This window comes from Panthera uncia (assembly GCF_023721935.1).
Source record: "Panthera uncia isolate 11264 chromosome A1 unlocalized genomic scaffold, Puncia_PCG_1.0 HiC_scaffold_17, whole genome shotgun sequence".
Lineage (NCBI taxonomy): Eukaryota > Metazoa > Chordata > Mammalia > Carnivora > Felidae > Panthera > Panthera uncia.
Genome location: NW_026057577.1, coordinates 93,775,461 through 93,796,315, shown reverse-complemented (window position 1 = coordinate 93,796,315; position 20,855 = coordinate 93,775,461). Strand labels below are relative to the sequence as shown.

Genomic DNA, 20,855 nt, shown 5'->3' with positions numbered 1-20,855 from the left:
TCAGGTCATGATCTAACAGTTTATGAGTTCGAGCCCTGTGTTAGGCTGTGTGCTGACAGCTTAAAGCTTGGAGCCTGCTTTGGATTTTGTTTCCCCCTCTGTCTCTGCACCTTCCCTGCTTGTGCTCACTCTTTCTTTCAAAAAATTAAAACAAAAAGAATTTAAAAATGTTAAAATTTAAAAAAAAAACAGACTTGTATATTTGAGTATTTGAGACTCTCTGGCTAACTGTCCCAACTGGTTCACCCTGCAGAGAAGCTCACAGACCACAAGCTCTACTCACATGCTCAGAGTTGGCAACCAGCCTTTCAGTTACCCACACCAAAATATGAACATACCATCACCCATTCCAGAGAACAGAGAACAATTTGAATGTAAAAAAAGAGTGCAAAACAAGCAAACAGAAGAGAAACAACTTGGAGGAAAGAGACTCTGCGAGGCAAAGCAAACTTTTAAAAATAGAATTTTGAAAAATAAGAGACAATCATGAATCAGAGAAAATATAGTATAAAATTTTTTAAAGAAATGGAGCACCTGGGTGGCTCAGAGTTGAGCATCCAACTCTTGGTTTCAGCTCAGGTCACAATCTCATGGTTTGTGGGTTCAAGCCTGGCATCGGGCTCCTCACTGATGGTGCAGAGCCTGCTTGGGATTCTTGGTCTCCCTCTCTTTCTGCCCCTCCCCCACTTGCACTTTTTCTGTCTCTCTCAAAATAAATAAGAAAATAAACTTAAGGGGGAAAAAAAGACATATTCACATCAAAGGGAGATTTTTCTGCTTGAGATCAAAACGAGGGTTGAACCAAAAATGAAAAAAGAGGATACCTTCAGCATAACTTGATTCAGTGTTTGAAAATGCTGTGTCTATATATTATTACTGAAAATCATCTCATGTATGGTATGTTCTATTATTATTCTGGAAACATTGTGGGGGATCGGTTCTGAATGGCATTCTGCAAAGTCCCAGGGCTGGCATAGGGCCTCGAGTGAAGCAAGAAGCAACCCCCCTCGCCCCCCGCCAGCTTTCCAGCTCTCCTTCCACTATGTTATATATAACAGGGCTTATGTACAAGATTTCACTTATAGAAAGTACTCCAAGATCCATCCAGGTATCACAGCCTGTAATTATTAAAGAAGAAAAATCACTACTATTTGCAGTGTGTTTAGGTTGGATGGATTAATATCTTTGCCAGGCCCATAAAAGGAAGACTGACTTTGTCTTTTCAATTATAAGCCACTGCTTAGTTTGAGCCCAGAAGACACTTTCCTAGAGATTCCCTCCACTTGCCTGGCACTAGAGCAATTAACAGTAGGTGATTTGTGGCTGCATTTTTACTGCTTAGCACAGGTTTATCATCTTGAAAGTTTTCTATTTGCATATATGCTATACATTTTTTTAGGTGACATTCGATATCATCCAGAGTTTAGATTATGTATTGCCTTATTCTGCATTTTCTGCTACGTGCTGAGAATCTGTAAGCCTAGCCTGAATGCTGATGCAGACCCAGGGGAATATGAATTGCAGCCACCACTTATTGAGGGCTTACTGTGTGCCAACCCTTAATATCAAGGGATTTACCTGCATTACTTTATTTATACCTCAAACACGTACTATGAAGTTTGCCACATTTTATAAATAAATTGAAACTCACAGAATAAAGGTAATTTGCCCAAGGTCACCTAGCTCAAATTAGCAGAACTGAGATTCAAACTCAAGTCTGTCTGATCCCCAAACACTCTGCTATACAGCCTCTCATACTGGGAGCTTTCAGAGTGAAATGAATTGAATTTGACAGTTTTCCACTTTTAAATACCAAACTTCCTGAGCAGTCTAATTGCCGCTTTTTGGACTAAGATGAAATGGCTATTTAAAAGAAGCAGGAGGCAGGAGGTCAAGAGAAAAGGGGTTTTATTATCTCTGTTGGTAAAAGAAGAGATGTAATCCTGGAAAAAAAATAACATCAAATGGAAACCATTATATAAATTTGCAGTGGGCTTAGGTTGATGAAATTGCAAAGGAATGCAGAAAAGATAAGGGAGTCATGAATACATAGCACTGAAGATTTTCTAAAAAGGAGAGAAAAGATCAGAAGTCACTCAAGGCAGTTAGAAGTTGGCTCAATTGAAGTCAGGGTCTATGTATCTTCACATATGGAAAGAGGCTGGCAAGTAGCAGCCAGAGATCTGTGTTCCTGTTGAGTCTGCCTGGGTGAGGAGCAGGCTCTAGAGCCAGACTGCTGGGTTTGAATCATTTTTCCCTAACTTTCTAACTGTGTGACTCTGGACAAGTTACTTCACCTCTCTGGGCTTCAGTTTCTACATGTGAACAGTGGAGATTGTAATATTGCTCATCACATTGTGAGATGAGTTAATGCGTTTAGCAAGGTGCCAGGTATTTAGTAAGAACTCAGAAATGTTAGCTATTATTGTTATTACCATAGGCATCACAGTCATGTAATGTAAGAAATAGGAGATTGTAAGTCAGTAAAAAGGCTTGAAGAAATAAAGGAGAAGGAATCAGGAGAGAGGTTGACCTACAGCCAAGAAGTGAGGGGAGATGTTCTCACCCCTACCCCTGAGTAGATGTGGGGAAAGGGCTGGATGGTTGTGGGGAGCTCACCTAATCTAGTAAGAGAATCTAGCAAGAGATTGAGGTCCAGCTGGACCCCATGGAGCATGAGACTGCTGTTGCTGTAAAATATATGCTTTGATAGATGTCTTGCTAGTGAGCTCTACAGGGCTGGAGAACTGGGGGTTATAGCCAAAGTGCAAAAGAAGCAAGTATGGGACAGAGAGAGGAAGCAAGCCCTGGGCTATTCATCTTTGGAAAACAATAGTCACCGAGAGCATGTTGGGAGGTGAGGGGGCTTTTTAATAAGCACATTTTCTTTCTTTCTTTCTTTCTTTCTTTCTTTCTTTCTTTCTTTCTTTCTTTCTTTTTTTGCCCTCCCCCAACTATGAGTCTATTTCCTTTCATTGGTTACATTAAAAAACAAACTACAGTTGAGGTGAATGCAGCAAAGGTTAATGAGGTACTTAGGAACGAGTGTGAGTAGTTACCCACCTTTTAAATCACCCATTTCTTTAGCATTTTGTTTATGTCAGTCTCTGGCTGGGTCCTGGAGACACAGGTCGTTTCCATATTCCAGCCTTCATTTGTAGAGCTTCACAGTACGTTTGTCATGGTTCTCAGCCATCAGAATAACCCACATAAAATTCAGAAATTACTGATGCCCAGGCTATTTCTCAGACCCACAGAATCTCCTGCAGTGGAATTAGGTGAGTGCATTGTTTCAAATTGCACGTGTCACTTTTTTTTTTTTTTAACATTTATTTATTTTTGAGACAGAGAGAGACAGAGCATGAACGGGGGAGGGTCAGAGAGAGAGGGAGACACAGAATCTGAAACAGGCTCCAGGCTCTGAGCAGTCAGCACAGAGCCCGACGCGGGGCTCGAACTCACATACTGCGAGATCGTGACCTGAGCCGAAGTCCGACGCTTAACTGACTGAGCCACCCAGGCGCCCCGCATGTGTCACTTTTAAGTTCACATCAACCTTGAAAGGCTGGTGAGAGAACCTTCCACAGTTTGTAGATGATGAAGTTGAGACTCAGAGTTTAAGTTACAAGTGTGGCCACATAGCTGGTAAGGGCAGAGTTGGAACTCATACCTGGAGCTGCTGATCTTAGAATTCCAAGTGGCCTTTCCACTTGTCCGTGACCACCATCCCAGATATGCATTGATGAAACTCTGTGCCTTAAGGCTATGCTGGTAAGAGGATTTGAGGATGTAGTGAATCTGTGTTGTAATCATGCATAAAACTCTTGCTCACCATGGCAAATGCTCAGAAAGCATTGACAAGTTCTACCCAAGGTTCAGTGGCTTGCATTTAAAGTGGGTAGTACCCTGTAGATGTTGTAACCAGGCTCACCATGGATTTCCCCCAAGATGGATAATGCAGCCTCTACTGCATAAGCTCCCCCAAGGTTATAGTTTCCATCACAGAAACCCAGTCTTGGACTCCAGAAACACTACCTTGTCTATTTGTCCCTTTAGCTCAGAGGTGATAGTGACTTCCTTCTAGTGCTGATCCCTAGGTAATCTTGTTTGGTGACTCAGCTTCTTCATCACCCATGTAACCAATTTTCTGCAGTAAATGCCCTACCTATCCCAGGTTAGATCCTGACTGTTACACCAATGAAGAAACCAAGGTTCAGAGAAGTAACTCAGCCAATGTAGCACAATAATTCTGTACTTAGTATTCTACAACAAAAGTTTCTGATTCCATAACTCAGGCTCTTAATCTCTACCTTATAGTTAAGGTGGTTAATGAAATTCTTCGTGCCCAGTGCCAGGTGATGATGGTCATGGAGGTATGATAACAATGGCTACAGTGATGATGATAGTGGTGGTGGTGATAGCAGTTGTGGTGGTGGAGGTCTTGGTGATGACCACATCTGACCACTGTTGGATGTTCTTTGGAAGAGATGTGCAGATACAATGTCTGGTTGTCACACAGATGTCTCTGACTATGTTACAGGCCTTTACCTACCACCATATCCAAGAAATCATGGTCCAGCTTCTTCGTACAGTGAATCGGACGGTCATCACGATGGGGCGGGATCATGTTCTGATTGTGAGTACATCTCTTCCTCTTGTCAAATGTTTCAAACTGTTCAGGGTCAAGGAATGGATTTTCTGGAACTCCAGATTATGTTGAAAGCCTAGCACCAATCATTACTTTGTTTTGGAGTACAGTAGTTAGATTTTTCTTATCTGAGTTGGGATAACATAAGAGTTAACTCAAGTTGCTGAAATAAAACAAGAATTAAGACTTGTCAACTAAGGTGAGTGTGCCAATGGAGATGGAATGTCACTGGTAAAGATTAAAGAGTGAGAGAAGCTTTTTGTAAGTGGCCAGACAGAATGCTCCACATTCACATCCACCAGGAGCCTTTTCTTTTGACATAGACTTTGACAATGCCCAGTCTCAGTGTCTTGTGTGCTTGGTTTTCTAAGTGGATTCATTGTATGTTAACTCTGCCCGTAGATGTCAATTAATTCAAGTCACTGCTAAGTTTTGGGTTATTCTTCTGTACAAATGCTACATTCTGAAGATCAGGAGGTTCCTGCCTCATAGTCTGATTATTTTCCCTCTCCAGAAAGAGTCCATCTCTAACCCTTTAACCTCTGCCCATCTTGCTTTAAATTGAGGGCCAAAAATAATGCTTATGGGGACCAGTCACCAACATAAATGAGTATGTTCCACTATGTTACTCCTCTGCTCAAACTCACCAGTGGTTTCCCATCTCACTCAAAATAAAATCCAAACCATTGCTAGGGCCTGAAATGTCCTCTGCCTCATTTCTCCCACACACAAAACATGATTATATTTGCTGTTCCCTCAGCTTGACCTATCTCTGCCTCAGGACTGAGGGGTTATTTCCTCATGTAAATCAGATCCTGGCTCAGTTGTCACCAAATCAGAGAGGCTTCCCTGCCCTGACTACCTTGTGTATAATACCCAGCACCTCTCAATCTTCTTTCAAGCTCCACACCTTACTTCTTTATGTTTCTTAGTACTTTTCACCACCTAGAAAAATATGTATACCTTGATTGATTCATTGTCTTGCTCTCCTTGTGATAAAATGAGCTCCAAAATGTAAAGATTTCATTTGTTTTGTTCATTTGTATCTCCGGACCCTACAACAGTGCCCTGTGTATAGTAAGTACTTGATATGTATTTGTTGAATGAATGAGTGAATGAATGAGTGAATGAACCAGGCAGGGACTCTAATGTTTAATGAGGACAAGTGCTACCCAGCTGTGATTGATTGACACCATATGGAACTGGGCCATATAGTTGCCAAAACTCCCAGCTTCTCAAGAGAAGCTGAAAATGTGAAATGTCCTGATATTTAAATGTTGGCAGCTAGTAAGAAACTATATTTATAAACATTCTCTGAGCCCTGAACAGCTGGATTCAGCTTTCAGGAAGCCAGTTTGGGATCTCAGCTAGGTTTGGGATGTTGATTGTCGATATGCTCTAGTCTTGCTTCATGGATACAGAGCAAGGGGCTGAGTGTTATTTCAACAAAAGCTGGGCAAGTAAGGATTTGATCCCTAGAAACAACAGAGGGTAAACATTTTCTTTAGACCCATTTGGCTCTGTTTAGTCATGTCAATGCATGTTTACTTACCATACACTGTGTAAATTTAAAGGAGTGGTGACATTCATAAAGAGGGCTCTCAGGGCCAGGTACTCCTGCTTTCTTGGGACAGAGAGTCATGTAAATTGGTCTCTGTCACTTTCTAATTTACCATCCTTCCTCCTTAGAAGTCTCACCATATCTTATTTAGTTATAAGCTTCCATGTCTCTGGTTTCCATAACATGCCCGAGATAAACATTTTATTACCTCCCTAATCTTTATGCCTCTTCTTTAGAGCTAGACCTAAAGATGGCCATCCATCTATTTGGTTTATCCGTTTATAGCAGGTCTTAACTCTCTGTCTCTCCTTTAGGACAGTCATTCTTTAAAACAGTGCCTGGATCATAGGAAGCACCAAATAACTGGTGTCTGTTATTATTTTCCTTTCTATCTGATACAATGCATCTCTCTGTCCTTTGCATGTGAGCATAGTTTGGCCCTCATTCACTACACCCAGTTTTTTGAGACTTTCATTTAATGCTGTACTCTGGTTGCTAGCCCTTCCAACATGCATTCCTCATTGCTGCCCCATCAATCTTTGCCAGGACACTCCCCTACTCTGGAAAATTCTGTGGGTTCCCACTGTGTGCCCAGTTAAGTCTTAAATGCATTAGCCTGACCATTCTCAGCATCTGTGATCTGGCCACAACCACATGTCTCAGCTTTTTCATCTACTTTTCTCCACCTGGCTTTTCAGACAAAATGGATGTCTGGATATTGCCCAACCATGCCTGGCACTTTCTCACTCATGCTGCTTTCTTTGTCTGGAATCCTTTAGTGTGCCATCTTAATCTATTGAAATACTATCTAGTCTTCAAGGTCCAGCACAAATGCATCCCTTAGGAAGCTGCTCAAATCTCACCAACCTGGTTGGGACCTCCCTGCCTCTTCTAAATCACACAGCTGTCTTTATTCCTTTTCTTTCTTTCTTTCTTTCTTTCTTTCTTTCTTTCTTTCTTTCTTCTTTCTATTTATTAATTTCTTTCTTTCTTTTTTTCTTTCCTTCCTTCCTTCCTTTCTTCCTTCTTTCCTTTCTCTCTCTTTCTTTCTCTCTTTACTTCTTTCACTTCCATTGGGGTGAAACTTACATGCTTTAAACTTTAACCATTGTAATTTGTATGAGTTTTAGTAAATGTATAATTGTGTAGCCATGACCACAAGTCAGTTTGTAATACTTCCTTTCATTCCTGAAAGTTCCATTTGCAGTCCCTCTGCATGGCACCCTTACCCCTCTATCCCCCATCCATCCCTAAGCACCACTATTCTAATCTCTGTCTTTATAGATTTGCTTTTTTTTTGGACATTTCATGTAAGTGAAATTATACAATTTAAAGTCTTTTACATCTGGCTTCTTTCCTTAAAATAATGGTTTTGAAGTTTATATTTTAGGATGTATCAGTACTTAATTCCTTTATATTGCTGAATAGTATTACACTGTATGAACATATAGCATTTTGTTTATCCATTCTCTAGTGGATAGATACTTGAATTGATTCCAACATTTTGCTATTATAAATAATGTTGCTATGAATATTCATATAAAAATTTTGAATGAACATATTTTAATTTCTCTTGTGTAGAAATCTAGAAGTGGAATTGCTAGGATATATGGTAATTATATATCTAACTTATAGGAAATTACCAAAATGTTTTCCATAGTGACCATTTTATATTCCCATAAGCAATATGAGGGTTCTATTTATCTACATCCTCCCTAACACTTAGTATTGTCAGTATTTTGGATTTTAACAACTCTAGTGGATTTATAACAATTCTAATGGTGTCTCATTGTGGTTTTAATTTACATTTCCCTGATGACTAATGATGTTGAGCATTTTTCCATGTGTTCTCTCTGTCTCTGTCTCTGTCTCTCTCTCTCTTTCTTTCTCTAAGACACTTTTATCTGTGAACTTGCCATACATAGCTCCTCTCTTATACCACAGAACTTTTAAGGCTTAGGCCTATTTACAAAAGGGGGTAATACTTGACCTTCCTCATAGGGTTCCTATGGAAATTAAATGAAATAACACAAAAAAGCATTTGCACATGTGTTTCTTGTACATAATATTCATTTATTTATTCATTCACTATTTTATGAAAACCTCTTATATACTCAGCATGAAGACTCAGAAATGAGTCAGGCATGGTCTGTGCCCTCAAGAAAACCATGACCTCTTTCAATGGGGTGTTTCTCAAGTACCTCAGACTCACTGTGCCCCAAACGTAATTCATCACCAGCCCCCCAGGAGCCTGCTCCATACTCTCCCTTCATTTAGGATCCCATTTTACAGTACTGACCTAGAACTGTAGTAGCTGCCCTTCATTCCTCCCTCTCACTCACCTGCCTGTCCTCCTAGCCTTCCACCAAATCCTGCTGTTTTCTGCACATCTGGCTTCAGTCCCTCCCCACCTGGCTCTCCTGCTTGCCCTCAGAGCCCCCTGTACACCTCAGCCATTGGATTCATTGTACTTAGTTCATTGTAAGGTGATTTTTTTTGTCTCTGTGCTCCAGTCTCCCTACATTCTGTGGATCCCCTTGGGGGCAGGGACCATGTTTACTTACTCTTTTACCCTCAGCTTCCAGCAGTGCCCCTGGTATACCATGGGTACTCAATGAATGTTTGTTAAGCAAATTAATGAGTGAAATAATCCCTAGAAATGCTATGTTGTTTCATACCTTCATGTATTTGTATGTCTTCCTCTTAGTTTGGAATGCTTTTCCTTCTTCAAAGAATGTTTCCTCTCAGTATCAGGAACCCGTATCTCAGGGAATGTGGGCGCAGTGTAAGGAATTGTCTGTTCATACTTTCCCATCCCCTGGGCTGATTCCAGGAGCCTTGCAGAGGTTCTAAGTCACATGCTGTGTCATTAGTCTCAATGACTCTTGAGTTTGTTGGTGTGATTACAGCAACAGGAGGGCTGAGTGGGGAGTATTGGAGGTATGTAGAAAGCACGCCTAACTAGGAGCAGGAATGTGCCTGAACTAGAAGGAAGGAATAAACAGATTTTTCTCAAGATGTAGCTTTATTTTCATAAAATGGTCCTTTCTAGCACTTTTAGAACAGAAATATCTCCTCCAAATTAAAGAAAATGATGTTGGAAAGTAATTACTCAGAGGTCAGGAGTCCCTGTCTTAGTGCTGAAGGCCCCAATTTAATTTCAGATTGAAATTTGACAAGAAGGAGAGAGCCCCATTCCAACCATCACTTTCAATTTTCCAGATATAATTTTTATTGGTTAGTTTCGATTGCCTGGGAATATTAAACAATATTTACGACAAACACCAGACATGCCTAATACTTCTGAAATCCTGAGAAGACCTTGATCGGATGTGGGGTGCCTGGTCATTGGCATGTCATTATGTGGGATTAAGTGGTGACTTTTTTTTTTTAATTTGTAGGAGTAGGAACATTGTGATAAAAGGTGTTAGCTATTAAAATTACAGGAACCATAGGGCTAGGATGGATTGTTTCTTGTGCGCAGCACATTGTGATTATCATTTTCTGGAAAGCCATTCCTGAATTTTTCTGTAAATTGCTTGCCTAAACAATGAAGTGTTGATGGTGACAAATGAGCAAAAGGAAATTTTACAAAAACAAAAATCAAAAAAACTTTTACACGACTGCTTCCCCCTCTTCTCTTTGCCAAGAGTCAAATCAATCAGATATACATTTGTTAACTAAAGTTACCCAGGAGTTTGACCTTGATGCTAAGAAAGGCAGCATGGTTTGGTAGAAAGGACATTTTGGAGATGAGAGAACAGGAAATTTTTTTTTTTTAAATCAAGTATAATTGAATATAGTGTTACATTAGTTTCAGGTGTGCAGTATAGTGGTTCAACGATTCCACGCATTTCTCAGTGCTCATCAAGATAAGTTCACTCCCCTTTATCCATTTCACCCATCCCCCTACCTTCCTCCCCCCTGGCAACCACCAGTTAGTTCCCTGTCCTTAAGAGTGAACATGAGAAATTGTCCATACTTGTTCTGCATAGTTGGCTCTGTGACTTTGTGCCAATATCACCCCTCTAGACCTTGGTTTCTTCTGTGCGATGAACTCTATCATTTTTAAGATCTTTTTCATATATTTAACTTTTCTGATTTGGCCAATGCTTATTCTTTTTTCCATCTCCCAAGATCCTGAGTCAGGGATGTAAAATAGATTTTGCTTCATATGCCAGGTTGGGTGCATTGGTAATAGCTGCCTGTAGTACTGCCCTGAGAAAGAATCAGAGGCTACATCTGTGTTCAGGGGAAGAAGTACTGAATTGATTAGTGATGTCTGTCATAAGCATAAGATTCTAGAATAGTGATGTATGCAGGATACTTACAAATACTATGTATTGACTAAAATCTTTGGTGTTTTTCCAGCCCAGTCCAAAAGCTCTTGTAGAACCCATATTCTCTTTTGCATATTTTTGGTTAAGAAGGCTGTGGTATAAGAGCAGAAGAGTAATGGAAAAAAATAACCCGAGAACTTAACATTTTACCAGGGAATGGATTCTATGTGCTACATGTCCTATTTTATCAAATGTAAGAATCACTATGATTTTATGCGCCCATATGAAAGAGATCATGCTACCAATTAAACTGTGACACAGAGGCTTATTTTTGCATTGATTGTAATCTTCAGCGATGTTAAAAAAAAGTTTGAGGGGTGCCTGGGTGGCTCAGTCGGTTAAGCGGCCGACTTCGGCTCAGGTCATGATCTTGCAGTCTGTGAGTTCGAGCCCCGCGTCGGGCTCTGTGCTGACAGCTCAGAGCCTGGAGCCTGTTTCAGATTCTGTGTCTCCCTCTCTTTGACCCTCCCCCGTTCATGCTCTGTCTCTCTCTGTCTCAAAAATAAATAAACATTAAAAAAAATAAAAAAAAAAAGTTTGACTGGAAATCAGATGTGATGGAGCATGTCTTTGATTCCTCATGGGTAATTGTCATCATCTCCCATTGTTTGGGAGAATAGAGTGACTGAGCATCAGAGGATGAAAACATCATGGTCAAAGTCACATGGCTAGTAGCAAGGTGGGATGTGAACTAGGGATGTCCAACATCAGAGCGTGTGTCTGTTGTGCTATCCTGTAGGTCTTAGAACAGTGCGAGGAAAACTTCTCAGATTTTTTTGGGTAGGTGAGGGGGCTGTCTCAGAGAACCTTCCCTGACTGTTACATCCTTCTGCTGACTGGTCTTCAGAAGGCTGTTCCCTGTGTGTGGCCTCCTTAGTGCTGGGGATGGACAATCTCATAGGGAGAATCAACCAGGGAATTTACACACTGCCAGAAATTCTTGGAAGGGGAACAATCTGGTAATTTTGTTGAAATTGGGATCTAGTTTTTATTTCGGGTAATTAAAATAAGCCTCTGGGTGATATATTTTGGGCCTAATTACCCCGGTTTTTGCAGAGGAGTCTATTGAGTGATTAAATAAAGGTAAATGCAGCTGGCATCAAGCCAGCTCCGGAAATTCAGAGCAGTTTGTTCAAAAAGGAAGGAAAAAAAAGGTGGTGATCGCCCCATCCTCCACTGCTTCACCTCACAATAGTGCTGAAGACTCCAGGAAACACCTGAGTATCAGAGAGCCAGGATTTTCAAGTTCTGACTTCACTTTCCAAATGGCAAATGGCCCACCTACATGACCACTCTCTGATACACTGTGAGCCCACAGACTTCAAGATGCTTGTGCAGGGGCCACAGCAAGACAGTTAGTGCCACCTCCACCCAAACCTGTCCCATGGAGAGCAGGTGTGAGGACTGTCTAGGACAGGAGGATGTGAGGTTCCAAGCCAGAAGTGGTTGGTTGACTCCACACCTTCACTCAGCAACCCAACACTTTGTTAACAAACAATACTTACAACAAAGTTATTACTTATTGAGCAAATCGTCTGTTTTCCAGGCAAAGAGCTAAGCACCTTATGTGTCTTACTTCTCAACCTGCCTCAGAGACTCGTATTTTACATCTGAGGTTACTGAGACACAGAGAGGTTATATAACTTACCTATAATCACACAACTTGTTAGTGGAGGAACTGGGACTTGAACCCAGGCAAAGCTGTTTATAGAGTTCCTCCTCTTAAATAGCATAGTATATACTCCTACACCACTAAGACCTTAAATTGTTCTTTAGGCATCGAATATTTTAAAGGTAATAATGGGCACCTCCAAGCTCCAGATGCTGCTCTGCCTAGACCTTGCAGTCTGGTGAGATGACCTACATGTCAACTTTCAGAAACCTGCGAAGTGGCACTGGATTCTTGGTGGCTTTGTAATGACAGTGATATATTTAGAATCAATCTCCTCAATTATGGGAATCTGTAAAGTCAGAACAAGAGCCTGGAGTCTTGGGACTTACAAAATAGCAGGTTTTGCAGAAGACAAAGCTAGAATGGAAGTGTGAAATGATCTCAAGTCTCCGTCCCCTTCTGCACACAGCTTGTGCCCACTTTCTTGAGCAGACCACCAGGTTCTGTGTCTAAAGGCCTCTCTAATCCAGAGCTTCCCTCTACCATCAATGCTACTAACTGGGGTCTGGCCATGACTGTCTCTCACCACTTCCTCTGCTGTAGCTACTACCAAGACACACTGCCTCCTCTCTTGTCCCTTTTGAATTCTTCCTGTTGCAGCCCATGTGGTCTTATCACGTAGAGCTTTCCTGGTGGGCAAGCCTCAGTGGCCTCACCGTGGCTGAAGATAATGGCCCAGCTGCTCACCACAGCCTTCAGTGTGCCCAGTACAGGCCTGCCTCTTTCCCCTATGCTCTTGACCTCCCACTCTTGTGCCAAATTGATGGAACTGTTCTGCTAGCTACAGAATGTTCCTTTTCTTCTTTGCATTCTCCTGCATGCCATTCCCTCTGTCTAGAATATACTCCTCTTACCTTTCTTTGCAAAACCTTCCTCCTCGAAAACTCCTCTTTTTCTTTCATGTATTGGCCTGGAGGCACATCTTGACCCACATTCCACTCATGCAAGTTGGTACCCCTCTGCTCTCTTCAGCATGAACTAGTCTCATGTACTCATCACACGGTCACGAGAACATTCTTCCTAGCACTACAGAACAATGTCTTCATCACTTCTGCATCTGTAGGAAACACAATGTCCCTGGCATATAGGATGACCTGAATGAACACTGCTGAAGGAATGGAAGATTTCTGCTATTTACTTTATTTACATACAAACCACGATTCTTTTCCTTAACATGCAAGTGTTACTTGCATTACCCTTATGCAAGTGTTACTATTATCACCCTTAGGGCATGATTAGACTAGGAGAGTAAGGGAGGAGAGAGAATTGTTATTGAATAACTGGACCAAATGGAAAGAATTGGGGAAAGGATGTATTCATTTTCTTCAGAGGATATATATGTTGGAGATGATCACAGTTAAAATTTCTAGGGTGCTTACTGTGTGGCAGAGATGGAAATTTGAGGACATTATCACGTTTAATCTGTGAGGTTGACAAAAAATTATTATCTGCTCTCAGAAAGGAAACAGTGATCAGAGGGTTTGAGCTCTTGTCCAGCATCACATTCAGGGGAAGGAGGAATACAGAATCCAAATCCAGGTCCACAGAGTTTGAAGCCACCATCTTAAGCATTTCACTGTGCATGTCTGGGACATTGTTTTTCTGAGATAAAACTTGAAAAACTTAAAAGAGTAAATGTGTGTATGTGTAAGTGTATGTGTATGTGTTAGGGGGAGATCAGGTTAAGAAAAAGAAACATTATATAAGAGTCCTGAAATTCCAGTTGGTACCAAGAGGTGGCATCATTAGCTTGGGGTAGCTTGGTTGCTGCTTGATATGGTCTTGTAGAGGGTGCTTATGTCCTGTGGGTGGGGAAGTTTTACTTTTTTATTTTGTTTTATTTTATTTTATTATTTATTTTTGAGAGAGAGAGGGAGAGAGGGAGAGAGAGAACATAGGGCTGTGGCAGAAGGAGAGAAAGAGAGGGAATCTTAAGAATCTTAAGTAGGCTCAATGCCCAGAGCAGAGCTTGACATGGGCTTGATCTCATGACCATGAGATCATGATCTGAGCTAAAATCAAGAGTCAGATGCTTAACCAACTGAGCTACCCAGGCACCCTAGGAAGTTTTACTTTAAAAAGGATTTTGGTAATTGCATATCAAAGAGTACATGGCCTAAAGTATATATGCAAAAAAAATTAATTAGTATCTCAACTTCCAAGGAACCCATAGCATGTATGCACAGAAGTCAGTTATCAAGGTAGACTTCATATAATTGGGTCTAGTTATTGAGTAACATGAAAATTTGAATAGATGGAGAGGAAGAGTAAGGGGGTTGAAACAGGGAGCAGTATTTTTGGCCTTATCTCCATCTCCTGGTCTGTGAAATCTTCTCTCATTCCTCAAGATCATCTTTCTTCAGTGATCTCATTGTTCTTTGCCCATTTTTAAATTACAGTATTACCATATCATAATGGAATTTTCTCTTTACCTGTCTATGTTCCACAGTAGACTAAGATTCTTGAGGAAAGAGATTGTATCCCATTATCTTTGAAGATCCTGTCCATAGGCCTAGGACTTGGCATGTGGCTGGCATTTATCCAAGCTGTGGAAATGAATGAATGGAAAGAACAAACTAAAATGAAAAGTACAAATTAATGTCTAGCTTTAAAATAATTCTGATTTAAAAAATAAGATGAGAGGGGCGCCTGGGTGGCTCAGTCGGTTGAGCGTCCGACTTCGGCTCAGGTCACGATCTCACGGTCTGTGAGTCCGTGAGTTCGAGCCCCGCGTCGGGCTCTGGGCTGATGGCTCGGAGCCTGGAGCCTGCTTCCGATTCTGTGTCTCCCTCTCTCTCTGCCCCTCCCCCGTTCATGCTCTGTCTCTCTCTGTCTCAAAAATAAATAAACATTAAAAAAAATTAAAAAAAAAAATAAGATGAGAGAAGATTTGTTTCATGTCAAGCTTTCCCATGAAGGTCTTTCCTATATAAAATTCCCAAATACTTCATGAGCCCTATGTGGTAGAATTCTTCCAGACAAAGTTTCAGAACTGGGGCATAAAAAAGAGCTGGTTTCATTCTCCCAACCTTCCTTCTGTTCCATGATGAGCCACAGAGATGAAAATGAAAGGGAAACGTGAGGTTCCTAAATTCATTAAAACAGCTACTGCAGCCTCCCTGGTCTGTCCAGTTGAGCAAACCTCTGCTATGAGGACAGAATGCTCCTAGATAATAAGCACTCTCCTGTTGCTGCTGCTACCATAACAGTCTCACGTGTGATGCAGTGACACACAACATGTGATTCTACAGAGGAGGTGAGCTTAGGCCCTGGAGAAGCTGGTGGCAAGCAGCATAGGAAACACACTGCTGTTGTCAGTACCCAGAGAGGGAGAGACAGAGACGGGGTTTAGGAATTGTATAAGGAGTACTAGGAAATGCATGACTGGTACATCATCGCCCTAATGAAATTACATCCAAATATCTCAGTGCCTTTTAGCTTTCCGTAAGTGGAGCCAGACCTGATTTTGAACAAGTAATTTTAAGTATATTCTTAAAGGTAAGACTTCACTATATCTGCTGTCCTATTTCCTGGCACTGGAGGAGAGGCCAGCCTTTTCTTGTCCTTGGAGAACTTTGGAAACTTTGGAAACTTTAGAATGTCTGCCATTTGGGCATTGACTGAGTGCTCTCACACCCAACATTGCTTTCTAAGGGCTGTGGAGTTGGGTCCCAAGGTCTCGAGTTTGAAAGGATTTTACTAGTTGGAAACTGGTCATACTTTTCTTAGGGAGTGAGAAGACCTTATTCCACAGCTAGGAAGTCTTTTCACTTCACAGCTCTCTGTTCCTCAGTTCCCTTATCTATAAAATGGGGGTATAATGGTGGGGATTGGATGAAAAAGCATGTCTAAAGCCCATCACATGGGGCTTACCACCTAGCAGGTCTTTGGTAAAGAAGAGCCATTATTATTCTCCTTCAGTACTGGAGTCTTCTCTTGCTTTGATGCAAATGTTATGTATCAGATGACAAACTATTTTGTGGCCCTGACTTGGGATCTCTCCTGGATTTGGGAAGTATTATTAAGCTATTGCTACAGCTGGGCTGTGCACAAAGCCCCCTTGAGATGAAACCAGATGCCATATGTCTGCTACAAAAGCTTGAGTCCCAGACAAAAGGAGAAATCCCATCACAGAGGGTCCTTCCCTGGGAATGTTGTTGCGGGGCTGGAGCTATCCTGAGAGACCCTGTCAGCACAACCTTGAATGCAGCAGGCTCCCCCACAAGGGTCCATGCTGTTCTTTCCCGGGTGTTGACCTTCTAAAGGGACTCAAAGGAATCAATGCCGTCAAATGACTCTTCAAGATCAGAACCCCCTTTTTCTAGATTTATGCTATGTTCATCCAGTGATGCATTTGTGCAGTCATTAAATATTGATGATGATTTTTTAATAACATGAGGAAATTCTATGTCTTAAATATAGAGAAAGGGTCAAAAGACCCCAAAATAAAAAGAAAGCCATCAGGGATCCTGGAAGCCAGGGAGGGAAGACATGTGGCCCCTCACCAGAATCCCTGGATCTCCCAGAGGTCAGGCCCAGAGACTCTGTTCTGAAGCTAAAATTATGTTGATATCTTCTGCTTAAGTGACACATGATTTGTACATTTCTGTAGCTTCACTTTTTTCTAAAATGATTTTTCTTTCCTTTTATAATCAGGAAAAAAAAATCCTCAAACACTATTTCTTTAAAAATAGGAATTAATGAGATAGTCAAACTTACTGAAGCATTTTCATGTATATAATTTTACTTTTCTTCTAACCAGCCTGTGAAGCCAGAAAGGCAGATGGTTTCATTTTAAAGACAGATGTGGGGGATGGAGGTGAACGTACTTGTTCAAAATTGTGCAGAAAGTCAGGGGCAGAAGTCAGTACTTCTAGCCTTGTTCTGGTCTTTGTACCATGGGTTGTTTTTCCTCCTAACGTTTTCATCTCCCTATTTTCTCCCAGTTCATTCAACAATCATATATGAAGCACATATAGCATTTTAGGCAATGTGATAAACACCTAGAGGGCCATAGAGATTCAGATGACAATTTCTGTCCCCCAGGACTTTGCTCCCTGGTGGAGATGTGCATGAGAGCTTGACAAAAGAAATGTCAAGATAATATAAGCAGCAGCCTGTTCAAAGCTCCATGAGTACTGGGAGGATGGAGTGACTAATCCCATGGCAGGGGCGGGGGATGATCAGAAAAAGTTACAGAGAGGAGGTGACATTTAAATTGCAACTTGCTGTCTGGCATAGGAGGTAAAAGCCCAGGCTCCCAAGTTTGGCAGACCTTGAAGGCAGTCCAGTCTTCACCACCTCATACTTGTATACATGGACACATTACTATTACCCTCTAAGCCTCAATTATTCTCCTGGAAAATGGGGTGGTTGTAAGCTACCTTGAAATAAATCAGTTAATGGAAGCAAAGCATTTAACAGCCCATTTTAACTTCAAGAAGCTAGAGCCTTTATTATCATAATTAGTAGTAACATGGCTCATATTCATTTATTCCTCCCAAATGAAAATTATTTTCCATGATAGATAGGTAATGGAACAATGTCCCAGGTAGAGGGAACAGCATGTATTAAGTCACTGATATGCAATAGCCTCTGACTTTTTTGCGAGATGACAAGGAGTCAGAGATAGGGGGAAGTAGAATAGTAGGAAGTTAGGCAATACATACTAGATTGCAGTCAGATTGTAAGGAAATTGTGTTGCTGTGGGAGGATTGTTATGCTCTAGGATGCTGGTGGGGTGCTTTTAAGGGTGTTGTAGAAACCAGGTAATGGCCAGATGTGTGTCTTAAAGAGATCCCTCAGGCAGCCAGGAGAGAGCTGGATCCAAGGGAGCTGGAAAAGTAGAGAAAGTAGCCCTTGAAGGCCAGTACAGTGGTCTACATAGAACAGTCAAGGGCTCATGATGGTGAAGTCATTCATTTCAGTTAAACAAGGACCTCCTTGACTTTACAAACTGAGGAAAGCAGTTCCCACTCTCAGGACACAACATATAGTGGGGAAAGAAGGGGTGAAGGGAGGACTAGAAATAGCTATAATTTAAGACAAATAATCATCACAAGAGAATAATGAAGACTGCTTTAAGAGGGTCAAAAGGAGGGAAGGTGGGTGTTACATACAGGTGCGTGAATCAGAAAAGGACATGTGCTTATTGTCAGAACACATCACCTTTCTCTGGGCCATAATAAGCTCTATAAGGCAAGCTGCATCTATGATTTTCTTGACCAACACAGTGAAGGGAATCAATAACTGTTGAAAAAAAGTGATTAGGGCTGGGGTTGATCTGAGAAGTTTCCCTGGAGCTGGTGGATACATGGTTCTGGAGAAGAGGGAAGGATCTATTCAGGAAATCCATTCAGGTCAGTGGTGAGTTCATTACATGGCTTTGAATTTGCTCCCCTTGATCCCTAACTATAGACAGCACATTGTTTTCTATCTTGAAACAAACAAGCAAACAAAAAACAATGGCAACAGCTCATGACTTCTCTTCTCCATCACCCATATGGGATTTCTGCATGTGGGATTGGATTCAGTCAGGCTTGGAGTGCTTGCTGAAAGAGCTATGTGAACCACTCTCAATTTCATCAATTAAAGTGACTCAGCCCATTTGGCTCAGGAGAATGAAGGCTTTTCTGTCAGCATAACCAGGGTATCACAACACATGTGCTACCTGGGAAACCAAACCCAAGCACCAATGGGAGGTCATTGTGTTTAGCTGATGATTTAAAAAAATACATATTGAAGTTTTGCCAGGAGAAAAAAAAATGGTTTTATTTGAATGAAATTTAATATAATATGGTTGTGGATTCTAAGAATTTGTGAGGCCATTCGTGATAATAAATGCTTTATTTGCTTTGGAGCAAATAATCCTTTGGTTTGATGCTTATTGTCTTTTCATTTTAGTTGTGGTTTAAACCAAGGCAAAATGCTCTGCCCAAAATGTTTCTTCAGTTACATAGACCCTGTCTCCTTTAAATTGCATTTTCTATAAAAGGGACTAGGTCACATGTAATAAATTTTGGCATTTTAATGAAAACATTACAGAGAAAATAGTTAACAATCTGCTTTAATTTCAAAACTAATTTCCTCTTTCATATAGTAAGGCAGTATCTTGGTAAAATGTGAAAAATGCATTGGGATTTAATTATGATGGCAATTTGTTCTGAAACAAGGTTAAACTGGGCTGTCAACTTTCAGAATAAAGGTATTAGGAGGTTGGCAGTGGGGGTAGGATGATAGTGGTTTGATGTTCCTGGGTCCTGAGTGCCAGGTAGACCATAGTAGAATTACAAGCCCTGGGCACATTGCTTACTAATCAGTAGAAGGATGGATATTCCTGGGGGAAAGATAGAGCCTATAGATTCCAGTGGCACCATCCCCACTGGAGGACTGATAGGCAAGAAAACAAACAAACGAAAAAACCCTGGGAATCATTTTTTCATGTTGATCCACTGGATCCAGTTCATTCATTAATTTATTACTGCATCAGATATTTGAATTCCATTATGCTAAGTGCTAAAGACACAAAGGTAAGCAAAAATAAGCAGGATTCCTACCTTAAGAAGATTATAGGCTAATGAGAGAGAAATATAGCCATCAAAGAATGACACAAATATATGTACAAGGTCAACTGTGTCAAGAATTTTGATGGAGGGGTCTCTGGTGCCAGGTGAGTATACAAAAGGAGTTTTTCATGTGATCTAGGATGGTGGTGGTAGTAGTCTTGGAAAACCTTACCTGGGAAGTCCCAGTAGAGCTGGAAACTGACCAGGGGAGGATGACATCGAGTAGATTTTTCCGGGCAGACAGAAAAGCTTACACAGATCCTTAAGGATGTGTTAGGATAATGGGTCTGTAGAGCAGACAGGGGAAGTGCCTGAGATGGAAGCTTCCATGGGAGAGTCAGATGGGCCCTTCTGGGTGACAGACCTGGTCTTACTTTCTAAATTTGTCAGGAAGCCAGAGTGTGACATGGGTCAGATCTAAATTTTGCAGTAATTGTCTTTGCGGCAATGTGGAGAATATGCTGCAATGGAAAGGGAGTATATGTTGGGGGACCAGTTGGGACATTTGTGGAGGCCATCTGAGAGAAGGGGTTTGGGACAGGATGCCAGCAGTGGAGGAGAGGCGTGTTTATCTTGGAACCTGGCTTCATCTGGCAGTGAGAAAACCAAACTCTAGGTTTGCTCTTCCTGGGCTGAGGGTCCTGTAGGAGGCAGGCTGAAATCATACATTTGGGAAACCTCAGGAGTAGGGGTGATAGATGTGATCAATTAGAATTCAAGCTGTAAGTTGGTTAAAAGATGGGGATGAAGTTGAGATGAAGCTCAAAGGGCTTTTGAATATTAAGCTTGTCAAACATAGTTTACACCAAACGCAAACAGTGTTGGTTGGGTGTGGCTTTGTCCGGCAGCTCTTTTCATTGCAAGCCATGCTTTATGAGCATAATGATCATAAAATGCCTATGTTTCTTGGGACTTAAAAAAAAATATGTTTTTAGCATACAGCAAGTTGCCTTGAGCAGCTCGAAATGAAAGCCTTTTCAAGCAAAGGGTATTGAGACCTCTGCTCAGCTAATGAGGAAGTTGAACCTGCCAGTCGGAATTGGTCTCAAGTTTAGTGTCAGTGGTTCCT

At 41.2% G+C, this 20,855-nt stretch overlaps 1 protein-coding gene across 3 annotated transcripts in view; it reads left to right on the top strand.

Annotated features, from left to right (window-relative positions):
- Nucleotides 1-20,855, top strand: part of DOCK2 (dedicator of cytokinesis 2) — a 415,558-nt gene that overhangs the window by 177,119 nt on the left and 217,584 nt on the right. For all 3 annotated transcript variants that reach the window (XR_007461385.1, XM_049647803.1, XM_049647801.1), the window contains exon 27: nucleotides 4,541-4,636. Coding sequence is in view for 2 of the 3 variants with exons in the window: in XM_049647803.1 (XP_049503760.1) it covers nucleotides 4,541-4,636 (96 nt within the window). In the remaining variant the exon portion in view is untranslated. The remainder of the gene's footprint in view (nucleotides 1-4,540; nucleotides 4,637-20,855) is intronic.